The following is a 25,123-nucleotide window of genomic DNA, read 5'->3' on the forward strand; positions in this document are numbered from 1 at the left end:
TGAATCAGCCAATGAACTGCGACAGTCGGCGGGACTACAGTCGCCGCCAGCCAATGAGCGCGCAGCCGCCCCTGCAAGGCGGCCGAGGCCACCCCGTGTTTTCCTTCGTGCCGGAGCCGGGAGCTAAGATGGCGGCCGCCGACGGAGATGACTCGCTCTACCCTATCGCGGTGCTGATCGACGAGCTGCGCAACGAGGACGTCCAGGTGCCGACCGGGGCTGGGGAGGCCGGGCCGCGGCCGGGGGAGGCGGCCGGGCAGGGCTGCGGGGACCCGCACGGCGAGCGGAGACCGGGGTCCGGCGTCCAATCGCAGGCCGCCTCTCATCCCTACAGCCGCGCTGCGGGCGTGAGAGGAGACGCCTGATTGGATGGGCGCGCCGCCTTGGGCTGAATGGGAGTCTGGGGGCCAATGAGTGTGTGTGTGGGGGAGTCTGATTCTCCCCCCCCCCGACCCTGTGGGTCAGATGAGAGACGGCCGCTGATTGGCTGAGCGTCTCCCCCATTCATTCCAGTGGGGCCTCTCTTGCCCTGCGTGGAGGCTCGTCTCGTGAGCCCTGGGCCCTGATTGGCTACGGTGCCTGTAGAGCCAATCGTGGGGCTCGGCTCACGTGACCTGGGGTGTGCTGCGGGGGGGGGGGGGGAGGTGCCTGACTGGCTGCTTCCCAGGCGTATTCCCCATAGCCAATCACAGGCCGTGGCTGAGGGTAGGGCGGATGGCAGGAGGCTGCTGACTGGCCAGACTGGGGGGGGCAGGGTATCCTGGGGAGTCAGCAAGCCAGTCACAGAGGCTCTTAACAGAGCCTCCTGCAGGCGATACCCTGGTCTTGCCCTGAGCCCAGCTCCCTGTGGGCCTGGCCAAAGGCGGCTCCCCGGGGTTCTCTTGGGTGGGGGGTGAGGCCTGTGAGCGCCAATCCTTAAGCGCGCTCCCTCTCTGATTGGCTGGGGGAAGTCTCCCTCGTGGGGAGCGGGGTCCGTGGGAGCCACTCCCTGCCACTGGCCTGGGGTATATCTGCAAGTGACCTCTGGCCGCCCATCCTGGGCGTCCCCTAGGAGATGGTGAAGGTGGCTGGCTGTGGCACGTCCCAGGAGAGCGGGGCTTACCGCAGCCAATCCTAGGGCTTCCTTGACCTGAGTGCCTTGCGGTTGGTCCTTGCTAGACTCTTCCATGACCAATGCTGGCCAAAACGTGTAAAAACCAATCTCCGGGCTCCCCTCAATGGGCTGCGGCATGCAGGAGGTGGCTGGGAAAGGTGGTGGTGTGGTGGGGGCATGCCCCCCAGGGGACCAATACTGGGATTAGCCTGGGAAGCAGCTGTGTGCTTGGTTGGAAAAGTTCCTGCCACATAACCATGGTATATACGGAGAAAGAGCACAATTCTCTGATCTCTTCCTTTTGTGGGGAGAGGGGGCTTGGGCTTGGTTCAAGGGGTGCTCAGGTAGCTTATGAACTCAGGCTAAGGATGAAGGTGGTGGGGGATGGAGAATATGGGAGCTGAGGTGAGGGGGTTGCCTATGGGGTGAGAAGGGCTGGGGGGGGTAATTAGATCAACATATGGCATCTTAGGACCGCCAGGGCGGGCAAACCTTTTGGCCCAAGGGCCACATCTTGGTATGGAAATTGTATGGTGGGCCATGAATGCTCATGAAATTGGGGGTTGGGTTGTAGGAGGGGGTGAGGGCTCCGGCTGGCAGTGTGGGCTCTGGGGTTGGGCCAGAAACAAGGAGTTCAGGGTGTGGGAGGGAGCTCTGGACTGGGGCAGGAGGTTGGGGAGCCAGGGGGCTTGGGTGAGGGCTCCGGCTGGGGATAAGGGGATGGGGGTGCAGAAGGGTGTTCCAGGCTGGGACCAAGGGGTTCGGAGGACGGGAGTGGGATCAGGGCTGGGGCAAGGGGTTGGGACATGGGAGAGGATCAGGGGTGCAGGCTCCTGGCGGCGCTTACCTCAAGCAGTTCCCAGAAGCTCTTATGGGGAAGCATGGCCAGGCAGCTCTGCAAACTGTCCTGTTAGCAGGCACTGCTTCTTCAGCTCCCATTGGCCGTGGTTCCTGGCCAGTGGGAGCTGCGGAGATGGTGTTTGGGGCAGGGGCAGCATGTGGAGCCCATGGCTGCCCCTCTGTGTAGGAGCCAGAGGGGGGACATGCTGCTACTTCCAGGAACTGTGCAGAGTGGGGCAAGCCCTGGACCCCACTTCCTGGTGGGAGCTTGAGGATCAAATTAAAATGTCTGGAGGGCTGAATGCTGCTTCCGGGCCATAGTTTGCCCACCCCTGCTCTAAGCACAAACCTGTGGGGACATACTAGGGGGTGGGGAGTGTGTTTTATGACAGGGCCTTTTCTACCTGGCTATCTGTAGGGTGTGGCTCCCAGGGTGGGTATATCAGGAAGAGTAGGATTGCCCAGACAGGATGCCCCAGTGGTGACACAGCGGAAGGGGTGTGGGAGTAGACCTTGCGAGGGGGAGCGACTCTGGGCTGCATGTGGGGGGAAGTGTGATCTAGGGGTTAGAGCAGAGGGAGGCCCAAGAGACAGGATTTCTGGGTTCTCTCCCTGGCTCTGGAAGGGGAGCGGGGTCTAGTACATTAGAGGGATTGCCTGGATTAGTCAGAAGGGTGTTAAACTATTAATGAAAGGGGAGGATAAAAAGAGGGATGATACAAGCCCTGAGCACAGAATTGAGATGTTGGGAACAAAATTAATCAGGAACGGAAGGGCGTGAAGAGAAGAAATTCTTGGCTTACTTTTACTCCAATGCTAGGCACCTGGGTTACAAACCAAAGGAATTGGAATTACTCGTTTATGAGCATAAGCACAATCAAGGTGGTATTACTGTATCCTGGCAGGATGATTTGCACAACTGGAATGTTAATATCAATGGTCATAAACCAGTGGTTTTCAGCCTGTGGTCCACAGATCCCTGGGGGTCCGCAGACTGTGTTAAGGGGTCTGCGAAAGGTTGTTGTTACCATAGAACAATGGTTTTCAACCTGTGGCCTGTGGTTCCCTGGGGGCCTGCAGACTGTCTTAAGATTTCCAAAGGAGTCCGTACCTCCATTTGAAATTTTTTAGGGGTCCACAAATGAAAAAAGATTGAAACCCCCTGTTATAAACTATTTAGGAAGGATCGAGTGGGCAGGATGGGAGGGGCACTGTCAAAATGGCATCACCTGTTTCTGAGTCACTGATAACTCCGAAGAAGATGATCTTGACTGCTTATGGATAAATGTCCTAACAGAGGAAGCACAAGATGCTGTGTTAGTTGGGGTTTACTAGAGACCACACTGAGGAACAGGAGGACAGATCTATAATGTGAAGGGGGAAAAAGTGTGAGATCCTGAGAGGCTTCTGTTTGACTATGCTGGAGCTCTCAGGCTACCAGTACTAAAACATCCTTGGAATTTGTAAGTGTTAAAGGACAATTTCCTAACTCAAAAAGGGTTGCATCCAACGCGGAGGAATTCGATATTAGCCCTTGTCTTATCAGTAAAGGGGAGCTGATCACAGACCTAAAAACTAATGGTAACTCAGGTGCGAGTGATTATGACTTGATCACATTTATAATGTACAAACAGAATGAAGTCCAGATCAGTGAGGGAGATTTTATTTGGTGCTTTAAAAGGGCCAGTTTCACAAAGCCAAAAACAACTGAGCCAAATCAACTGGGAGGAAGAATTTAATTAGGAAATGTGACTGATAATGGAGCATTGTTTATGATGGATACCTGAGAAGCCCCAATCAAGGGAGAAAGCCATGTTGGTTTAAAAAAAAAAAATGATGTGGTTTAGAAGGAAAGTGAAGGCAGCTACAAAAAATGAAAAAAAATATAGCAGCAGAAGAAAGGGGAACGGTAGAAAATTGATAAGGGAAGCAAAGGGACACAAGAAAAAATGTGTGTTCAGAAGTATCATCGTTGCCCTTTGATGGTCTCTTGCATGTCATGAGTTGGTGGGTTCTCAGTGCTTTTCCCAGCAGGGCAGAGACCAATAGCAAAAGTTGCCCTCAGGAGGGAGGTCTGAGGTTGCTGCCGTCAGAGGTCAAGAGCTGAAATGAATTCCTGTCCCAGCAGCGATGCTCACGTAGCTATAGGGTGGATAGAGTGATGTTTTTTCATTTAAATCAGGTTTTGATTTTGTTTAAATTAGAATATTTTTTTTCAAATAAACTTACTTAAAATGAAATCTGAGTTTTATATGTTTAATATGTTCAGGCCTGAACTTAGGAGTCTCTTAAAACTTTTAAATAAAAAACAAACGCTGAATCTGTGAGTCTGTTGCAAACTTTGGCTGAAAGGCTGCTTTTCTATATAAAGAAAGAATCGGGGGAAAAACATCTAACTTTTGAAGTTAAGCTCTGTAAATATGCCTCAGTAGGTCATCTACTGTGTTAAGGACTTGCTCCTGTGGGGGACCGAGGACTTGCACTTCTGTGTGAGAGATTATTTAATACAAATAAATTGTACATGCTGTTTTGTGTGTAATTAAATTCCATTCGCCGTCCTAATGCAGCTCCACATAAATCACGAGGAAGAAGTGAATTAGCTTCTGAACGAGCCACAGATCAGTCACATTTTCTAACATATTACAAATGTCATTAATAAGTATCTGAAAATACTGTGGTCTAGAATTGCTTAAATCAATGTATATCGTTAAAAGAAAAGGAGGACTTGTGGCACCTTTGAGACTAACCAATTTATTTGAGTTTATTTATGCTCAAATAAATTGGTTAGTCTCAAAGGTGCCACAAGTCCTCCTTTTCTTTTTGCGAATACAGACTAACACGGCTGCTACTCTGAAACCTGTATATAGTTAGTGTCCCCTCCTAAGCAGCAAAAAGATGTACCAAGTCTACGCTGAAGGCTCCATTTAGCTGTAATGGACATGTTTTAATGCTCCCATCAACCAGGGAGAATGTGCCTTTCTTTAGAACATCACTGTAGCCCAAATGGAAAAGTTGATTAAACTTGGTGACTGAAATCAAGGCTTCCCACCTGGCGATTTAAATCACAATTTAAAGCAAGGCAATTGAAATCACCCAGTGGAAAGCCTCCATTGCAAATTGCCTTGCTTTAAATCGCCAAGTGGGAAGCCTCGATTTCAGTGACGATTCAGATCGCTGGGGTCTGACCTAGGTTTTCGTCCAGCATGTCCCCTCCCCCGGTTGCCTGGTTCTCACCCGCTCTCCCCTCTCCACACAGCTACGTCTCAACAGCATCAAGAAACTCTCTACCATTGCCTTGGCCCTCGGTGTGGAGAGGACCCGCAGCGAGCTCCTGCCTTTCCTCACAGGTAACCAGAGGGCTCCAAACTGGCCTCCAGGACTCCTGAGTTCTCTCCCCTTGTCTGGGAGGGCAGTCGGGCTAGAGGGTTAGAGTGGGGGGCTCTGGGAGTCAGGACTCCTTGGTTCCACCCCCACTTTGATCTTGGGTAAACTACCTCCGATCTCTGTGCTCTTAAATGGTGGATAGCAACAGCCAGCACTGGTGGCGGAGGGCAGGGCTGTTGGTGTGTGTGGGGGCAGGGGCTTTGCAGGACTGGAGTGGGGGCTGTAGGCTTTCCACCCCCCTTCAGGGCAGGAGAGTGCTCTGGAATGCTACTGATGAAACTGTGTCCAGGTGAGTCGGGGAGACAGTGCCCTGTGTTCAGTCAGCTAGCGGCTCTTGATTCCCCTCTGAACTCACATGTCTGGTCTTTCCAAGGCATCAGCCGCCTCTTCCTCTCCCTGCTCACCCGCCACTTCTCTTGCAGACACGATTTACGATGAGGACGAGGTGCTGCTGGCTCTGGCTGAACAGCTGGGGACCTTCACCGCTCTGGTCGGGGGACCTGAATATGTGCACTGCTTACTGGTAGGTCAGACCCCTGCCACCTAGGGCATGGAGCCGCCTCATATGGGCACTGGGGGGATCAGGACACCTGGGTTCTATCCCCAGCTCTGGGAGGGCAATGGAGTCTAGTGGGCTAGAGAGAGGGGATTGGGAGTCGGGACGCCTGGGTGTTCTCCCCAGCTGTGAGTGGGGTGTTGTGGATTGGGGGGGCGGGGGGCTGTACTCCTGGGTTCTCTCCACACCCCAAGCAGGGGTGGAATCAATCCAGCCCCCATCTCACTACCCCTCACAGCCTCCCCTGGAGAGTCTGGCGACAGTGGAGGAGACAGTGGTGCGAGACAAGGCGGTGGAGTCGCTGCGTGCTATCTCCCACGAGCACTCTCCCTCGGACCTGGAGGGACACTTCGTGCCCCTGGTGAAGCGCCTGGCAGGGGGCGACTGGTTCACCTCCCGCACCTCGGCCTGTGGTCTCTTCAGCGTCTGCTATCCTCGCGTGTCCAGCTCGGTCAAGGCAGAGCTCCGTCAGTGAGTGAAGCCCCTATGGGGCCGATTGCGCAGCTGGGGGAAGACCCTCGCAGGGCTGAATGTGGGGCTGGGTGAGAGCCCCTGGGTCAGTGGGAGCCCCCGTGGGGCTGATCATGCGGATGGAAGGGACCCTGGGTCAGTGGGACAAGTCCCTGTTATATCTCATAATCCCCTTCATAAATGGGATCAGTCTCCATCTCTCTCACTCACACACTCACTCACTCTCCCCCCTTCCACTCCGATTGGAGGCAGTTGAGGTTCACCCTCCTTTGCCTTGTCTGATCTGGGGTGGGATACCAGGCTAGATGAACCCAGAGGGCTGAATCGGGGCGACAAGGAGGAGCTGTTACACGCGTCTCACTCCCCCATCCCCGGCAGGTACTTCCGGAACCTATGCTCCGATGACACCCCCATGGTGAGGCGGGCGGCGGCTTCCAAGCTGGGCGAGTTCGCAAAGGTCCTGGAGCTGGAGCATGTGAAGGGCGAGATTATTCCCATGTTCTCCAACCTGGCCTCCGACGAGCAGGTGAGAGCCGTGCAGGGGAGGGGGCTGGGAGCCAGGACTCCTGGGTTCTCTCCCTGGCTCTGGGAGGGGAGTGGGATCTGGTGTTAACCCATTCCTGCCTCTCTCCCACAGGACTCTGTGCGCTTGCTGGCTGTGGAGGCTTGTGTCAATATCGCTCAGCTCCTGCCCCAGGAGGACCTGGAGTCCTTGGTGATGCCCACGCTACGGCAAGCGGCAGAGGACAAATCATGGCGGGTCCGGTACATGGTGGCTGATAAGTTCACAGAGGTGCGTGCTGCTTCCCTCCTTGCTCCAGTGATCTGTGGTGACCTAATGCTGCATGGACTAGCAGGGGGCTGTGGGTTGGGAGTGAGGGGCACTGGCAGAGCTTTGGGGGTGGGGGGGAGCCCAGGGCAGGGATCGCAGGGCACTGCCGATGGGGATTGAGATCTGTGCGTAGTGTTGATGCTTGTCAGTTTCCCCTGTGCTGAAATTGGTGGGCTGTTGATCTGGTGACTCCCCATCTGTCTGGGGCCTGGATCCCTGGAGCGCTCTGACCTATGGACCCCCTGCTGACCCACTGCCCTCCCCCCACAGCTCCAGAAAGCCGTTGGGCCTGAAATCACCAAGACTGACCTGGTGCCGGCTTTCCAGAACCTTATGAAGGACTGCGAGGCCGAGGTGCGGGCTGCTGCCTCCCACAAGGTCAAAGGTCAGCCTTGGTGCCCCCTCTGTCCATGTGAGAGGTTGGGATCACCCTCTGGAAGGACCAGAACAATCTCTACAGCCCGAGGGGATTGTTGGGGGGAGGAATCTTTGGGTGGGAGGCTGGATGGGGGTTGTGGGTGAGGCTGAGTGTGTGGGATATAGTCTACCCCCAGGGACTGGCTGGGAACCCCATGGCCAAAGCCCTGGGTAATTGGCTGGAGCTGGGATGGTCATGCTGGTCTTATGAACTGGATAGACAGAAGGGGGTGATCCTGCCCTTCTGGGTGGGGCGGTGTTGATCTCAGCTGATCCTGGCCCCTTGGCCAGAGTCTTAAGGGGAGGGGAATGGATGGTGGGTATGATCCTGGCTCTTTTCCCTGTTGGGGGGAGATTTGAGAGGGAACAAATAGACTTGGGGAGAGAGAAAATGATGGGGGGGGGGTCAGGTTGCTTGCTGCATGTCTGAACTCTGGTCCCCTGTGCTGGGCTCCTGAAGCAGCTGGCCCCACCCCCCATGGGAGCTGCTCCACCCCTTGTTAACCCCCTCACCCCATTCACCATCTGCCCTCCCCAGAGTTCTGTGAGAACCTGTCAGCTGACTGCCGCGAGAACGTCATCATGACCCAGATACTGCCCTGCATCAAGGTAAGGGGCGGGGCTCAGCCGATCCCCTTGCTGCTGGCATCCCCCCCTGCAGGGGGAGGGTGGATGGGTAGCAGGGGAATGTAGGGGGAAGCATGGTGTGAGGGGAGGAGGGCGTGAGAATGGGGGGCACAGGATGCGGTAGAAGGGCAGGGGAGCATGGGGGGAGGGATGTAGAAGGGGGTAGGGGCATAAGGGGATGTGGGGGTCGGGGTGCCACCAAGGACAGGAGTGTGAAGGGGTAGTGGTGGGGTAGGGGGCTTTGGGGATGGAGGAGGCATGGGAGATTTAAGGGGGGTACTTGGGGTTGTGGGGGGGCAGCCCCAGCAGCTCAGTGCCATGAGGCTGGCGGCAGCCTGTCTGCATTAACCCTCCCTTCTCCCCCCGAGCAGGAGCTGGTGTCGGATGCCAATCAGCACGTCAAGTCAGCGCTGGCCTCCGTCATCATGGGGCTCTCACCCATCCTGGGCAAGGACAACACCATCGAGCACCTGCTGCCGCTCTTCCTGGCCCAGCTCAAGGACGAGGTGAGTGCCCCACCCCAGAGGTGGCTGCATCTCGGGGCTGCTGTGCTGTGCTCCTGTCTCATTGGTAGTCATTTTTCCCTTTGGGAAGAGATCTCAGTGGGATTTAGTGGTTAGAGCAAGGGGAGCTGGGAGCCAGGACTCCTGGGTTGAATTTCTGGCTCTGGGAGGGGAGTGGGGCCTATTTGTGTGTGTGTGGGGTGGGGAGAGCCCAGGACTCCTGGGTTCTGGCTCTGGGGCGGGGGGAGGGATAGCTCAGTGGTTTGAGCATTGGACTGCTAAACCCAGGGTTGTGAGTTCAATCCTTGAGGGGGCCATTTAGGGATCTGGGGCAAAAATTGGGGATTGGTCCTGCTTTGAGCAGGGGATTGGGCTAGATGACCTCCTAAGGTCCCTTCCAACCTTGATAGTCTGAGTCTGAGAGCCCAGGACTCCTGGGTTCTGGCTCTGGGAGGGGAGTGGGTCCTAGTGGTTACAGCATGGGGGAGCTGGGAGCCAGGATTCCTGGCTCCCATCTTGTGTGGAAAGCCTTTGCTCTGAGCTCTGTTCCTCCCTCCAGTGCCCTGAGGTTCGGCTCAACATCATCTCGAACCTGGATTGTGTCAATGAGGTGATCGGCATCCGGCAGCTCTCGCAGTCGCTGCTGCCGGCCATCGTGGAGCTGGCCGAGGATGCCAAATGGCGTGTCAGGCTGGCCATCATCGAGTACATGCCCCTGCTGGCCGGGCAGCTGGTAAGGAGGCTGTGGGGAGCATGGGGGCTTTGGGATGAAAGGCCTGGAAGGGTCAGGCCCGGCTGGTGGTGTCCTGTCTCTTGCTAAGCAGGGAAATGCTTGGTCAGGATATGGATGAGAGGGTCCAAGCTTCCCGCTTGGTCAGGGCTGGCCCCGGTGCCCCAGCGTAGCGCCTGGGTGCCTCGTGCAGCACGGTGCCGGGTGGGGGCTCTCCCCTGAAGTCAGGGCTGGCTCCAGTGCCCTAGGGGGCGCAAGTCATTAGTCCTGGGGTTGCTGGGAGTCAGGACTCCTGGGTTCTCTCCACCAGCAGCACCTCATCTATGAAATCAGAACAGTGCCTGTTTTCCAGGGGCCCCGTCTCTCCCACAAGGTCCTGGGTCTGGCCTGGAGTTCCGGGACTAACAGTCTCTTCCTTTCCAGGGGGTGGAGTTCTTTGACGAGAAGCTGAATTCCCTGTGCATGGCTTGGCTGGTGGATCATGGTGAGTGTCGCTCAGGGGAGCCGGCCCTCAGGGCTGCCCCATGGCCAGTGCTGACTCCAGGGCCCTTGGTTTGAGTGGGAACTTAACCGCTGCGGGGTGGAGCCCCACGACTCGGACCGAGCTATGGTGCATCATGGGAGATGGCCTCTAAGGTCATAGGAGGTGAAGGCTGGTCTTGAGGTTCACGCAGAGGGCTGGGTGCCAGGACTCCTGGGCTCTGTTCCTGGCTGTGCCACACACTGGGTGTAACCTCCAGCAGGTCGTGGATGTGCTTAGAAATCGGGGCTCTGACTCCTTCCTTTGTTCGTGTAGGCTGCGCTCTTCGGGGCCAGAGCTGTCTCTGGCTGTGTCTGAGCAGCGCCTGCATCCTACTCTAATACAGACAAATTAACCTTCACTGATTGAGTAATTGCCCTTTGATCTATTGACTTATAAGGGCTCCCAGATCCTCTGCTTGGGCTTTTATAGCCCCATTCACTTGGTCCTAGCTGTCACAGCCATGTGACACTGACAAGATCTAGGTCACTTTCCCCCGGGAAATCCAATTAACAAGAGTCTGGTCAGTTTCAGGACAGCTTTGCAGTTGACTAGGCTCTTCAGCTGTGTCTCAGCTCAATGCTATCGGGTGAGCAAGACCTACTCAGTTTCACTTGGCCACGCTCTGGAAGGGGATGAGGGGCCTCCGCAGTGGGAAACCACTCCTGAAAGGGGTTATATGGGGGGAGGTGAGAATTCCCCTCAGCTGCAGGGCAGGGGGTGGGAAAGAGGGCTGGAGATGTAGCATCCTAGGACTTTGCCTCTTGTACCCTACACTTCCCCCCCCCACCCCTCTCCAGTGGTGGTTTCCAGTCCTGGCTGGGGTCTTCTCCCAACTCCATCTCCGGGGAGTTGGTGGCTCAGGTCTCCACCTGTCACTTCACTCCCCTTCTGGGATAGCAAAAGGTCCTGCTTAAAGCCCAACACAAGTGCCCAGATTAATAGTTCAGCCCCTCTCGGGCTCTGCTGAAATCCTCTGCTGCATTACCTGGCCCAGCGTGTCTCGCCCTGCGTCTTCCCCAGGAGCGTTCGCCCGCTGCTGCCCTTCGCCAGCGACTCCTGCAGTTCATCTCTTCCTGGTCCGGGTGGGCCTTGTCTCAGGGCTTCTCCCCCTCCCCCCACCCCCCGAGCCTGCTCCGCTTCCTGGGGGTGGCTCAGCCTCGCTTCCTCAGGCTCTTCTCAGAGGGGAACCACCTTGTCCCCACCAGATAAATTCATGTGAGAAGTAAGGCCCAGATCCAGAGTGGAGGCCTCTCTGGAAGATGCTCTTCGCCAAACACAAGTTGTGGGGCTCAACCCAGGGGGAGCTGGGGGAAGTGAAGTGGTCTGTGCTATGTGCAGATGACACCGGATGACCTAATTGGGCCCTTCTGGACTTCGATCATGCAAAAATCCCAGCTCTTGTTTAAAATGAACGGCCAATTCTTAGCCCTCTTGGCCGTGGGAAACCCTGAGCTCTGGGGCTGGTGGGGCTTTCTCATAGTGTCTGATGGGGATAATTATGGACAATCGGCAGCTCTTGCACAGCAGGGAAAGCTGAAGCGGAAGGTGCCTGTGTTTTAAATGAGAATTCCCGAAAGCAACAAGAGAACCTCGACACGTACTGTGTTTTCCTCCCAATGTTTTGCGGGGCTGCTGACAAGCACTACTGAAAACGGGGACTAAACGGGGCACCCGGTGAACGTGGGCTGGCGCCGGCTGGGTGAATTGTAACCCCTGAAGACTCAAAATCCAGAGGGTGACTCCTCCTAGCCCAGGTCTCCGGGTGGAGGGATCGGGGTTAGCATGCTGGTGTCGATAGCCAGCTGCCAGGATTGGCGCAGAGCCCCAGCCCCCCCCCCCGGTGACGTGTTTTCCCCTCCCTTCCCAGTTTACGCCATCCGGGAGGCAGCCACCAGCAACCTGAAGAAACTGGTGGAAAAGTTCGGCAAAGACTGGGCCCATGCCACCATCATCCCCAAAGTGCTGGCCATGTCTAACGACCCCAACTACCTTCACCGCATGACCACGCTCTTCTGCATCAATGTGAGTGCCCCTCTGGGGGATGGGGGAGCCCAGACACCTGGGGTGGGGCGGGCTAGGGGTTAGAGCAGGGGGGCTGGGAACCAGGACTCCCGGGTTCTCTCCCCAGTTCTGGGAGGGAAGTGGGGTCTAGGGGTTAGCGCAGGGAGACTGGGAGCCAGGACTCTCCTGGGTTCTACTGGTTTGCGCGACGGGCACCGATTCAGTGCTGGTGTAACGCGCTCCTCTCTCCCTCCCCACCCCCCCCAGGTGCTTTCGGAGGTGTGCGGACAGGAGATCACCACCAAACACATGTTGCCCACTGTACTGCGCATGGCGGGCGATGCTGTGGCCAACGTCCGCTTCAACGTGGCCAAGTCCCTGCAGAAAATAGGACCAATCCTGGACAACAGGTACAGCCAAGGGGCTGGGCTGGGGGCTGTGGCACTGGGCAGGGTTGGATGGGGTTGGGGAGGGGAGGTTGGAATCTGCTAGGGGAGGGGAGGGCGGCGGGGGGGGGGGGGTCAGGGTGGTACTGAGGCAGGGCTGGGGGGCACCAGGAGGAGGGGCAGAGGGAGGTGGGACTGTCAGCCGCCATTCACCTCCACCCAAGTAGCTGTGATGGGAAGGGGGGGTGGGTTTTCCCCGGGCCAGGGTTCCGGTCTGCTCTGCCCCCCATGTCTCTTGCTCTGCGGGTCCCTCTAACTGCCCCCTGCACCCCACAGCACCCTGCAGAACGAGGTGAAGCCGGTGCTGGAGAAGCTCACGCAGGACCAGGATGTTGATGTCAAATACTTCGCACAGGAGGCCCTGACCGGTATGGGGTGGGGTTGGGACCGGGCTGCAGGCTCAGCCCCTGGGGGCCTCCCCGCTGTAGGGAGCAGGGTGTTGCTGGGCCCCTCCCGGCTGATCCAGCCTTGTGGGGCCCGGTGGGGTGGTGGGTGCTAGGCGAGGTCTGTAGTGATTACCTCCCATCACCAATCCCCCACCTGCTGGGAGCATGGGGTTTGGGGGTGTCTTTGTCGAAGGCCCCTTCTCTGCCCCCGTGTCATATCAGGGCCCGCATTATATGATTAGGGCTGTGTTGGGGTGGGGCTTCTGGGTTCCCCCTCTCTGACCCAAGTCGGGGGGTGCCTTGGGGATACCCCATCTGGCTTCTGGGATTCTCCAGTGTGTGGGGATGGGTCTTCAGGGAGAACCAACCCCCCACCCTCCCACACACACATCCAGAAGGTGGGGGAGGGTCTCTGGGGCTGAGAGCCATGGCCCTGTGATCTGACCCCCTCTCTCTCCTCCTCACAGTGCTTGCGCTGGCCTGACCCAGAGGATGTGCCCTGTCGTCTCCCTGACCTCCAGCCGCCGTCGGACCCTCGATCCCTGGCCCCTCCCCAAGCCTCTGTGCATGTGTATGAACCCCTGTTGGGTGGGGGTGCCCGACGGCCCAATACAGGACCCCTCCATTCCGATCAGCCCCTTCCCCCTCCGACAGTTCATCTCCCATCTGGACACTCACCGGGGCGCAGCACTCGGCCCCGCAGTATTCCACCCCCCCACTCAAACACTGCAGCTTGGGGGGCGGCTCATTGCTCCCGGAGTCCCCCATCCCTGTGCTGCCTACCACTCTGGACAGCTCGTCGCATCCCTCCTCAGCAGCTTCGCCCCCCCAATCCCTACCCACCGCGGGACGGGCGCAGGAGGAGATCGGGGTGGGGGGGGAAGGGGCGGCGCTGATTTCAGCTGGTCTTAGGAAAGGCTCTGTCCCTCGCTGGCCCCAGGCTGTTCTGTACCACGTCCCCGCTCTCCTCCTTCCTCTTCCTTCATCTGCTTTTCTCACTCCTCTCTGCTGAAATCTGCCTCCTTCTCCTCTTCCCCTGCAGCATTAAACTCCCCGCAGACTCAGCATTGCCATCCTAGGCCCTCTTCCCTCCCAGAGAGCCCCCCCGTAGCTCCCCAAAATCAAAACTCATCCCAATGCCTCCCCCTTAAGCAGAGAAGAGACCAAATCTCCCCCTGGTAACAGGGTTTCTTTAATGTGAATTTCGGCGCTGGTCAGTTTCATGCTGGGCTGGAGGGGTCTCCCTTGTCAGTTTCACCTTTGGGCTCTGGGCAGGTTCATGGTGGCAGGCGCCCACCTGATGCCAGCCTCAGGGAGGCTGCAAATGCTTCTTAGCCATGGGGCAAAGGGCTTTCAGATCCAAACGCTGGAGCCTGGAACCCCCTGGGGCGATCTCTCCAGGGTGTGAGACGCTGATTAGAACATGGGGGGGCCCCTTGTGGCAGCGGGTCAGCTGACCTTCTCAAATCCTCTCTGCCAATCAACCCACACAAGGGTCTGAGCCCCCTTCCCCAGCCCCCATGGGGAGCTGGGATTTTACAGGCAATGCTTGGGGTGTGGGGTCATGACCTTGAGCTGGGTCATGGGAGTAAAATCTGCTCGCAGTTCACCCCACAGCCTCTCAGCTGTGGTAAGGAAAAGCCCCCACCCTTCAGGTGCTGCTGACTGGGCAGGAATTGGATCAGGATTTCCTCTGGGTTCTAGCCCCATGGCCGTCAATCCTGCCGCGGGCCCCTGCTTTCGGTTCTCTGGGGTTGTGCCCCTCACCTGGAAGGAGCGGGGCATCACTGAGGCCATCCCCATTAGATGGCTCTAAGTCAAGGGGCATTTAACCACTCAGTCCTGCCCTTACCATGCAAACGCCTGTGCCCCAGCGTGACCCTTCCCTTCGCTGCTGCCCTGGTGTCATGCACTGAGCAAATACAGGGTGATCCCTAACCCCCCGCACCCTTTAACACAAGCCCCTCCCGTCCCCCTCCTCCTCCACACTGTTAGTGAAATGTCACTTTAAAGCCAATGTGTTTCTTTGTGAAAACTTGTTTTTATTTTTTTTCTTCTCCATGATTAATAAAATGCTCGACCGTTCCTGCGTGACTGGTGTGGACAGAACTGAGCGGTTCTTGGGGGCGGAGTGGAGGGTGGAACAAAAGGATCTTAGTGCTGAAGCAACTTTGGGTGCCGGTGGGGTGCAGGGGCTGTTTATACAGCGATCCCTCACCTCCTGCTGTGATGCAGCCACCTCTGGGGTGGGGTAGCTGTTTATCCAGCTCCAGCGCAAGGCGGCTGTAGTGGCTGAGACATTCCGTAATGGAAAATCCTGTGGTCCCCATGAAACCCCCCGGGGGGACATGTGGGCAGTGGAAGGGATTTGGGCTGGGGCTGGCAAGTCAAGGGCCGCAGGCCAAGCACCGAGGGGGTTTGACCCTTTCCCTGGAATTTCAGTCTCCTTCCAGACAAGCGCTGCAGTAGCTGGGGATCCTAGGACCATCCCTGCCCTCTGAGCCATCCAATCCCCTGGCCTGGGGCTGTGCCCCCTATAGGGGAAAGGGCCTATGTGCTGTTCCCTGTCCCCCATAACCAGTCAGTCCCCCAGCCTGGTGCTGGGTCTGCCTGTTCCCTGCCCCCCTGAGCCAGCCAGGCCCCCAGCCTGGGGCTGTGCCCCTTAGAGGGGAAAGGCCCCTCCACAATCACCTGGAGATCAGCCTGTCTGGGTTAACAAATCCCTTCCTTCTCTCCCTGTAAGTACTGTGACTGTTGGGGGCAGAGATGGGTCTGTCACCCCCTTGTGGGGCTCTGTACCCCCCAGCGGAGGCCGGCCCCTCCAGGAGAGCTGGCTGAGGTTTTCCAAAGGGCAGAGCCTGTGTCAGAAAACGTGGCTTGATTGAAATCGACAAGCTGGGGAAGGCGAGTGTTGAGAGGCAGTTCCCTGCCGGGGGAGGCCGGTTCAAAGCGGGCGTTCGAACGGAATGGACCGAGCTGAGTTTTTTTCATTTCAAAATGACCCTTTCTTGGGTTTCCGGATGGATTTGATGATTTTGGTGTTTCTAAGACTGGAATCAAAGCAGCGGCTGACCTGGGTTGATTGTGCGCTGGAGGAAATGGAAAGTCCCAAATGGGGTATACTGTGTTTCTGTAATACATAAAAAGGACAACCAGTCCCCATTTTTGTATTATTTTTTGGGCGTGGGGTGGGGTGGGGGTGGGTCATGTTTTGCCCAATAGCCTATTTTTATATGGTAAACAATTAATTGGTATTTTATCAATTGTATTTAAAAAGTCCCGATGGCATCAAACTCTTTCAATGCACCCAAACCTCCCCCCGAACACGTTGTAGCGAGTTTCACAATCTGGTATCTTTGGATACATCTCTTTCATTTCCATTTTGGAACAAAGTTGGGGGGGGTTTCCTTCCAAACCACGCTTGCGCTTTCCGGCCTGAGCTCCCACCTGAGGCTGGTAGAGATAAGGCGGGACGTGGGGCTTGAGATCTTGGTTCTAGCCACGTATTTGCCCCCAGCCTAAGAGGAAAGGACTCAGGGGTAGGTGACATAGGAAAATGTCCATGTCCCCGGCAGTGACTCTGGTTCATAATAGGGAGAGCACCCCACCCCCAGCTCATTCCCTGCAGCACAGGGCCCCCCAGCACCACATTGGGGCACCAGGGCCAGTCCTGACTGCCAGGGGAGAGCCCCCACCATGTCCCCTGTAGCACAGCGCCCCCTAGCACCATGCTGGGGCGTTGGGGCCAGCCCTGACTGCCAGGGGACAGCTCCCCCAGCCAGCTCCCTGCAGTGCGGCGTCTCCCCCTTCACACATGGGTTGGTGGTGCCTCCTCGAAGGCTGCCTTGAAGGCCTGCACCAGGGGCCTCCGCACGGCGTCCTGGAACTCCCTCCCAGCAAAGACGTAGAGCAGGGGGTTGATGCAGCTGTTGAACATGGCCAGGCACTTGGAGAGAGGGATGGCCACCAGGCGCACGGCGCTGGGCACGTGGGCCGTGGAGATCCTGGCCAAGGCCAAGGCATGGTAGGGCAACCAGCAGAGGAAGAAGCAGAAGATGACTCTGGTGACCACCAAGAGGGGCTTGCTGGACTTGGCCAGCCTCTTCCGCCTCATGGCCACCACCAGGACAGAGTAGGACACGGAGATGACCACCAAGGGCAGGAGGAACTGGGAGAGGAAGATGAACACGGTCAAGATCTCGGCCTCTTGGCGCCTCCAGTCTTGGAAGACGTCCAGGTTGCTGCAGGAGCTCCGGTTCCTCTCGAAGGAGAGCTCGGAGAAGAGGAAGGAGCTGGGCACGAAGGTGGCCAGCGACAGGGCCCAGATGGCAGCACAGGCCACCCAGCTGAGCCGTGGCGTGCGGTGATTGCGGCACCAGACCGGGGCCACCACCACCACGCACCGGTCCACGCTGATGGCACTGAGCAGCAGGACCCCGCTGCAGAGGCTCAAGCCGAAGAGGCAGTTGGCCAGTTTGCAGGCCACGGAGCCGAAGGGCCAGTCCAGATCCAGGGCCAGGTACAGGACGGTGACCAGGATCAGAGAGGTGGAGGCCACGTCGGCCACAGCCAGGTTGAAGAACCACACGGTGTTGGGGGTCCAGCGCAGCTTCCAGCCCGTGACCCACAGCACCGCCCCATTCCCGGCCGCCCCCGCCAAGAAGATGAAGCCGAAGGCCACGGCCGTGGTGACCTTCATGGCCTGGCGCAGTGGGGCCTCCCTGGATGTGGCGTTGACGGGCAGCATCGCCCTGCTGAAGAGACAGGGTAGGTTGTGAAAGGCCCTACGCTTGGGTTCTCTCCCATGGCGTCGGATGTGGGGCTGGGAGCCAGGACTCCTGGGTTCTATCCCTGACTCTGGGAAGGGAATGGGGTCTGGTAGGTTAGAGCAGGCAGGGGCTGGGAGCCAGGACTCCTGGGTTCTATCCCTGACTCTGGGAAGGGAATGGGGTCTGGTAGGTTAGAGCAGGCAGGGGCTGGGAGCCAGGACTCCTGGGTTCTATCCCTGACTCTGGGAAGGGAATGGGGTCTGGTAGGTTAGAGCAGGCAGGGGCTGGGAGCCAGGACTCCTGGGTTCTATCCCTGACTCTGGGAAGGGAATGGGGTCTGGTAGGTGAGAGCAGGCAGGGGCTGGGAGCCAGGACTCATTAACTGGGCCACCATTGAGATCCCAGACTCAGCTGAATGCTGGGATGATCCGGACCTCCACCCCCACCGTTACCCATGTGCTAACTAAACTAATGGTTGTGGACAGTGTGTGTGTACACGCCTGTGTGTGTCTCTGCTGGAAGGAATGAGTGTGTTTGTGTGTGTGTGTGACGGCTCCCCCCACCCCCGTCCCTCGCTCTGAGCCCTGCTCACTTAGTGATGCTAATAGGCACAGTTGCATTGACCGCAGGCCCCCCTCCCTGCTTTGTTCCCAAACAAGCAGCTGGGCCCAACGCTTCCATCCTAATGCGTCAATTTCCCAGCCCCGTGGGGGTGAGAGCTCAGCTGGGTGCTGTGCCGGCGGGGGGCCCGGGAGGGCCGGCGTCGCTCGGCACTGGGCGAGGAGCCAGCTCCCCAGGTCCCCTACCCCCGTGGGGGGTGGTTAGGACTTGAGCACGGCTGCTGCCTGATCATCGCTCCAGCAGGCTGCTGGGGCCCAGACCCCTGTGCCAGCTGGAGTTGGGGGCAGAGTGAGGAGAGGGGAGGGGATTTGGGGGGAGGAAGTGGGATGGGAGAATTGGAGTCAGGACTCCTGGGTTCTATCCCCAGCTCTGGGAGGGGAGTGGGGTTTAGTGGTTAGAGTAGGGTGGGGGGGAGGGCGGGAGCCAGAAGTAGGACTGCTGGATTCTCTCCTTGGGTCTGGGAGGGGAGTGGAGTCTATTGGTTAGAGGGCGGGGGGCTGGGAGGCAGGACTCCTGGTTTCTATCCCCAGCTCTGGGAGGGGAGTAGGGTCTAGTGGTCAGAACGAGGGGGGTTGGGAACCAGGATTCCTGGGTTCTATCCCTAGCTCTGGGTGGGTTTAAGGTTGCCAACATCATATTTCAAAAACAAGGGACTATTTTCTTAGCGACCCCCCCCACCCCCGATATTGTTGTTATGATTATCATTAATAACAACCCTGAGCAGGACTCACCTACATTCGCCAGGGGGGGTTTCTTGCTGCTTTTTGCAGAACTCAGCGAGTCCCGAGCTTCTCGCAGGGAGATGGAAAACCAAGGGACGCTCCTTGTACTAAAGGACGGTTGGCGGCCCTGCCAGTGGGTCAGAGCAGGGGGGCCCTGGGAGCCAGGACTCCTGGGTTCTCTTCTTGCTTCTGCGACTGATTCTCTGGAGGAGTGCCTGTCACTCCTTCCTCGGCTCTTGCATTTACATCTCTCTATAAATACTGTCCCCCAGCCCCCCCCGCAACCACTAGATCCCGCTCCCTGCCCAGAACAGTGGAGGGAACCCAGGAGTCCTGGCTCCTGCCTCCCCCACCCAACCATTAGACCCCACTCCGCTCCCACAGCTGGGGCTAGAACCCAGGTGTCCTGGCTCCAAGCCCCCTCCTCCCAGCCAGGAACAGAACGTACCTTCCCTCCCCTGCCAGTTGCCACCGCCCCCTGGCAGGACCCGTTCACCTGTCCCCCCCCCCCCCCGCAATGTTCCCAGACACACTGTACAGCTGTAGCCAGAGCAACGGCATCCATCCTCAAGGTCTCAGCTACAGAGAAGGCGGGGAGGGGGGCGGGGGGGGGGAGAGCCCAGCCCTGGCTGTGAATGGAACCCAGGAGTCCAGACTACTCTCCCCCCACCCTCTACCCACTAGACCCTACTTGTCTCCCAGGAGCCCTGCCTCCCAGCCCCCACATCGAACCACTAGATGCCACTTCCCTCCCAGAGCCGGGGGTGGAAGGAACCCAGGAGTCCTGGCTTCCAGCCCCCCTGCTCTAACCCATTAAATCCCAGCTCCCTTCCCCCCCCCCCCCCGCCCCAATTCCCCACAGCAAAAGCAAAATCACTCACCTGAGGAGGAACGATTCTCCAGGGGTTAGAGTTGGCGAGGGGGGTGGGCTGGGAGCCAGGACTCCTGGGTTCTATCCCTGGCCATGGGAGGGGAGTGGGGTCTAGTGGGTTAAAGTGGGAGGGGCTGGGAGCCAGGACTCCTGGGTTCTACTCCTGGCCCTTAGAGGAGAGTGGGGTCTAGAGGTTAGAACAAAGGACGGGCTGGGAGCCAGGACTCTTGCTTTTCCCGTGCCTCAGTTTCCCCAGCGGTCTGAGTCGGGTAGCGCTGGTTTCCCGGGGGGTGGGGGCATAGGTGCTGGAACTAGGGGTACTGGGGGGGGGGGGCTGCGGCACCCTCTGGCTTGAAGCGGTTTCCATTATATACAGAGTTTGCAGTTTGGGTCAAGGGCTCCCAGCCCCTCCCATACAGATTGTTCCACCAGCCGGAGGGGCGGGGGGTTCACCCTGTCTGGTAGGAGCCCAGAGGCCGCGGGGATGGGGGCCAGGCTGCCCGGCCCCTGGGCAGGGAGCGGGTCCGGGTCCGGGTCCGCTGCGCAGGGAGCCGGGCCGGGCGTGTGTGGCTGGAGGGAGACTGTGTGTGTGTGTCTGCTGCCCCCTGCTGGAGGGGATCAGCCCCGCTGTGTGTGTGTCACAGCCTCTCTTCCCCAGCCTTTCTAACTCCAGCTTGTGGAACTTTTCGGCTTTTCAGCCCCCCGCAGGCAGCGTGCAGGGGTAGGAAGGGGTCACCTCTGGTGCCAGGCCTCCCCCCGTGGGCACTCGCAATCAGTGTGTGAAAGCACACACAGGTATCACAGCAAGGCTCAGCAGGGACACACGCACACACAGAGCAGGGCTCACCCCCTCAAGCAGGGGACAGCAAGGTCACACACGCAAATACAAATAAAAATATCATTGTTAGATGAGGAAACTGAGTCACAGAGAGGGGACAGAACCCAGGAGTTCTGCCCTCCCCCTCTAGCCCCCTGGCCGCGCCTCCCCTCCCCTTCCCGAATCAGAACTAGAACCCAGGGTCCTGGCCCAGAACACACAAGACTGTGGAGCAGGGAATAGGACACGGGTCCTTTCCACTCTAGGGGGCGCCGGCTCTGGTCTGGCCCTAGGGCAGGGGACTGCCTGGCTCGGCGGGAGGGGGCTCGGAATGGTGCTGTGTTGACTCCAAGTGCACAGAAAACCCAGTGGAACTCCCTGCTACAGGACAGAGTAACTCACCTTCCTCCCACTGCCGGAGGTACTCAGCTGCCTGTTGCAGGAACTGCTGCTACACCCTGACTCGAGAGAGCGTGCAGGGTCCTTCTCACCTCATTGTAACACAGGAAGCCTCAAGCCACGGAGCCGCTTCTCTGCCCCATGGCCGTGCTGACAGCCCTGCACTAGGGTCCTCGGGGTATTGGCTCTGTCTGGGACTGCGCCTCCCACGACTTGTTAGCGTGGAGTCCTCTGTGCTCTGCAGACTTGCCTAATGGTTAGAGCAGGGTGTGGGGGTAGCCAGGACTCCTGGGTTCTATCCCCAGCTCTGGGAGGGGTGTGGTGGATTAGCGCAGGAAAATAGGAAGTCAGGACTCCTGGGTTCTAGCTCTTGCTCTGGGAGGAGAGTGGGCTGTAGTGGGTTAAAGCAGCGGGATGGGAAGTCAAGACTCCTGGGTTCTAACCCCAGTTCTGGGAGGGAGGGAGTTCAAGCATCATAAAGTGGGAATTTCACATCTGATTGACTTGAAACAAGACAGAGAAATTCACCGTCTGTCAGAGACCGCGCATAATTATATCTCTCTGCATTGAGTCCCACAGGTTAACCCCATTAATACTCTGTGGTAGGGAGTCCTGCAGATGCACAGAAATGTGGGGTCCAGTGGTACCCCCTGGGCAAATATCAACGCCACCCATCGCCCCTCAGAGGGAGCCGCCTGTCCAAAGGGACTAGAGCTTCGACGGGGCTCTCAGAGAGGCCCGCGCCCCAGAGACGCGGCTGTGGTGTCTGGCATGAGTGCGGCCGGGCTGGCGGCCCGGGGTTGGACGTGAGCGTGCAGAGAGCAAAGGGCTGTTGGATTCAGGGGGCCGCTTGCAACCAGGTGCTGCAGACGCTGAGCTCAGAACTGCCCAAGGCCTGGGAGCCCGAGTCCTCCCACAGCAGATCTGCTAAGGGCACTCCTGCCACCAGGCCTGCAGAGAAACCTCTTCCTGTCAGACCCGGCGAGCCCAAGGGCTCTGAAATCCACCTGCCCGCTCGGCTTGGCTTGAAATTGGCCGTCTCTGAGCAAGGCCCGGGGCGGAGTGAGTGGGGCAGGTTCAGAGGGTCGTGATCCGGGGCCCTCAGCTAAAGCCGCATGAAAAGGAGCCGTTCTTAAATTCTTCACACCGCTCTGAAAACCAGTTGCAGACTCGCATTGACTTGGAAAGTGGCACCAAGCCACAGGGGCTCTGCTGGAGTCTGTGGGGGTAAAGGGCGGTCGTTTGATTGGGGGCATCAGGAGATGCAGCCCCCTGAAGATGAGCTGCTGTTAATACTCACAAATTGCACTGACGCCCCCCATGCGGCGGGCAACTGCCTTGAAAACCAGCACTTAGCAACGGAGGCGGGAGTGATGCAAATTTGGGGTCCTTTGGTAGAGGGGTTCCTGCGATACAGGCCCCCTCCTACTCCCCTGCACATCCTGATTGAACATGTTCAGATGGTTATAATGTTCTCCGTGAAAGCAAAGAGGCCAAATTTCAGGAAACAACAAGCCCAGACAGACCCTGAGCTCAGCTATGCAACAGGAGCGAGGCTGGTGCAGCCGTACTGCAAAAGTGAGTCCGCTCCTCAAGCTGTTCACACCTGTGTTTAATAGCAGTTCACACCTCTGCGAGTTACGGCTTCCGGAAATTGAGGGTGAGTAACACCCACGTTGAGCTGACACATGGGGGCCTAGAGACACGGCCACTGCTATTTCGATCTCAACATGGAGATGTTTGAGTTCTCCTCCCTATTATCAGCTTTGACCTGGTGTTTTCAGCCACAACGGGGCTGAATTGGGACCACAGATGGCATGTAAGTCCTGTGACAATAACCGATTATTTGGGTCTCTGGTTATTCCGGAAATTTTTTTTTTTGGGGGGGCACTTATTTGGCGATGATCCCAAATGATTTTTTTGGCAAATGAAAAGGCGGGGGTGGGAGAGGGTTTCTTTCAGTCAGAACAAAATGGGTTTTTTTGTGAGCTTGGATTTTACACATTTTAAATAAAAATAAAATAAAATTGAAGCACATTTCAAGACAAAGCCATTTCGAAAAAGAAAATCAAAATGTTTCATATTGAAACATGTTTCAGATTTTTGGTGGTTTAGCGAAACAATTTGGCAAACTTGATACTAATTCACTAAATGTTTTGATGTTACTAAGTTTGCTCTAACTTAGAGATCACTGCCCTCCCAGAGTTTGAACCAAGGAGTCCTTGCTCCTAGCCCCCGCACTCTACCCTGCTAGACCCTGCTCCCCTCCCAGAGGCAGGAGAAGAACCCGAGAACTCTGACGTGAAGTCAACAGAGCGACACTGATTTACACTGTCCGAGGATCTGGCCTGTTCACTCCGTGCCCTACTGCCTTACAGGCTTAATATTCCAAAATAATTGGTGATTATTTGTTATGTTTCTATTTTTGGAGGGTTTCCCAGATGAACACCATTAAAGAGGCCTGATCTTCCAGAAGGAGCTGAACCCTTTGTGAACATCAGGCCTGTTGCAAGGTCTCTCAGGTCAGTATGTGCTTCCATGGACTTCGCCTGCAAAGCGGAGAATGTTCTCAATTCCAGAGACGCCGCCCTGAGGGGTCTTGTTTGTAAAAGGCTCTAGGTTCCATAATTTTTTAAAAAACTGCGGTGACTTGGAACCCAGGAGGTTCGAGAACTAGCCACATATCTAGAATTCACGGCATCCTATTGTGTTTTCAAACATATAGGTGCTTGGAGCCCTTGAATACTAGACCATGTCACATCCGATTGCGTTTCAAGACATTGTCACACCTAGAACTGAAGAAGTTTAAGAACTCACCAAATATCTAGAACTCATGTGACACTACTGAGTATATTTACTTATACACACACACACACACACGTACATTATATATATAAAAATCCAATCGTACCCCATGAGTTCTAAACATTTGAGTGGTTCTTGAACCTCTTGAGATCTAGGTCTGCCAAGTTTTTTAAAACCCAAACTGCTCCTCTTTGGTCTAGGATGTCATATATGAGCTTGGAAACTAGGATGTTCTAGACTACATAGGAGCTATTTGGGTTTTAAAATCTTGGCAAACCTAAAAACCAAAGGTTCAAGAACCAGCCAAATATCTAGAACTCATAGGATCTTTGCTTTCGAAACATACAGGGGCCTGGAAAACATGATGTCTAAATCTAGCCCACATCAGACCAGATCACATTCAAAACACTGACAGAGCTGGGACCCAAAAGGTTAACTATCGGCCAGGACTCCTAGAATCCATGAGATCCTATTGAATATTGAATCAGCGAAAGGTGGTATCTGTCATGGTTGTCAGTCTTGTTTCATCTGAACAGTAAAATGCACGTCTAACTTCCCTACAGCCTCCACCCCGGGCTGGTGGCCTATGCAGGCCTGGCTTCCTCAGACAATCCCATGGGCTCTAGGTGACGACTGGTGGAGCACCCCAACAGCATCTGCCTCACCTCTGGCTAGAATCAGAGATTCCAAGGCCAGATGGAGCATGGTGGTCCCCTACTCTGACTTCCTGCAGAACATGCCTGAATTAGTCCCTGATTGAACTAGAGCCAGACCTCTTTGAAAAGCACCCAATCCTGCCTTAAAAATTGCTGGAGATGGAGAATCCACCAAGAGGGGTCTTCTGAAGTCTTTATTGTCCTTTTCATCTGCTAGCCCTGAGCCTTGGCCAAGGTTTTCTAACTTGGCTAGAGCTGGCAGGTGGGATCTTCTTGGTTACTTGGACATTACCTCTTCACCACCCTGAAGTGTTCATGGGCAGGTGGTTTCTCTGGAGTCGCTCTTTGTTGTGCCAGCTTGTTTTCCTTACTGGCCGCTCTTGAACTAATCCAGAGCCTCCACACACTAAATATCCCAGTGATTGGGTCACACAGTGGTTATAAAGTATTTCAGAGGCACCACACAAGTCTTACAGAATCTATGTAGTTCAAGGAAAGCCTGGGAAAGGTTATTCCTTATTATATTTTATTTCAGGTAGTTCTCGGAGCCCCAGTCCTGGCCCAAGGCCCCACTGTGCTAGGTGCTGTACAAACACAGAACAAAAAGACAGGTGGTGTCCCAGAGAGCCACAGTCTAAGGAAATGCAATGGATA

At 56.7% G+C, this 25,123-nt stretch overlaps 1 protein-coding gene and 1 pseudogene across 1 annotated transcript; one reads left to right on the forward strand and one right to left on the reverse strand.

Moving 5' to 3' along the window:
- The first annotated feature begins 89 nt into the window (after nucleotides 1-89).
- Nucleotides 90-14,894, forward strand: PPP2R1A (protein phosphatase 2 scaffold subunit Aalpha). Its single transcript, XM_077841076.1, has 15 exons — nucleotides 90-206; nucleotides 5,190-5,280; nucleotides 5,740-5,840; nucleotides 6,112-6,344; nucleotides 6,723-6,870; nucleotides 6,982-7,137; nucleotides 7,447-7,561; nucleotides 8,132-8,202; nucleotides 8,592-8,726; nucleotides 9,283-9,456; nucleotides 9,877-9,937; nucleotides 11,844-11,998; nucleotides 12,245-12,387; nucleotides 12,700-12,791; nucleotides 13,277-14,894. The coding sequence occupies exons 1-15, from the start codon at nucleotides 129-131 to the stop codon at nucleotides 13,291-13,293; spliced, it is 1,770 nt and encodes a 589-aa protein (XP_077697202.1). The 5' UTR covers nucleotides 90-128; the 3' UTR covers nucleotides 13,294-14,894.
- A 1,723-nt stretch (nucleotides 14,895-16,617) lies between these two features.
- On the reverse strand, nucleotides 16,618-19,163 carry LOC144279876 (chemerin-like receptor 1; annotated as a pseudogene).
- Nucleotides 19,164-25,123: the final 5,960 nt, after the last annotated feature.

The sequence above is a fragment of the Eretmochelys imbricata genome, chromosome 24 (assembly GCF_965152235.1).
Source record: "Eretmochelys imbricata isolate rEreImb1 chromosome 24, rEreImb1.hap1, whole genome shotgun sequence".
NCBI classification, from domain to species: domain Eukaryota; kingdom Metazoa; phylum Chordata; order Testudines; family Cheloniidae; genus Eretmochelys; species Eretmochelys imbricata.

Coding starts and splice junctions, on each gene's coding strand:
- PPP2R1A (XM_077841076.1), top strand. CDS start 129: ATGGCGGCCGCCGACGGAGATGACTCGCTCTACCCTATCGCGGTGCTG. Junction 7,562..8,131: donor TGCCTCCCACAAGGTCAAAG/GTCAGCCTTGGT, acceptor TGCCCTCCCCAG/AGTTCTGTGAGAACCTGTCA. Junction 12,388..12,699: donor GGACCAATCCTGGACAACAG/GTACAGCCAAGG, acceptor TGCACCCCACAG/CACCCTGCAGAACGAGGTGA.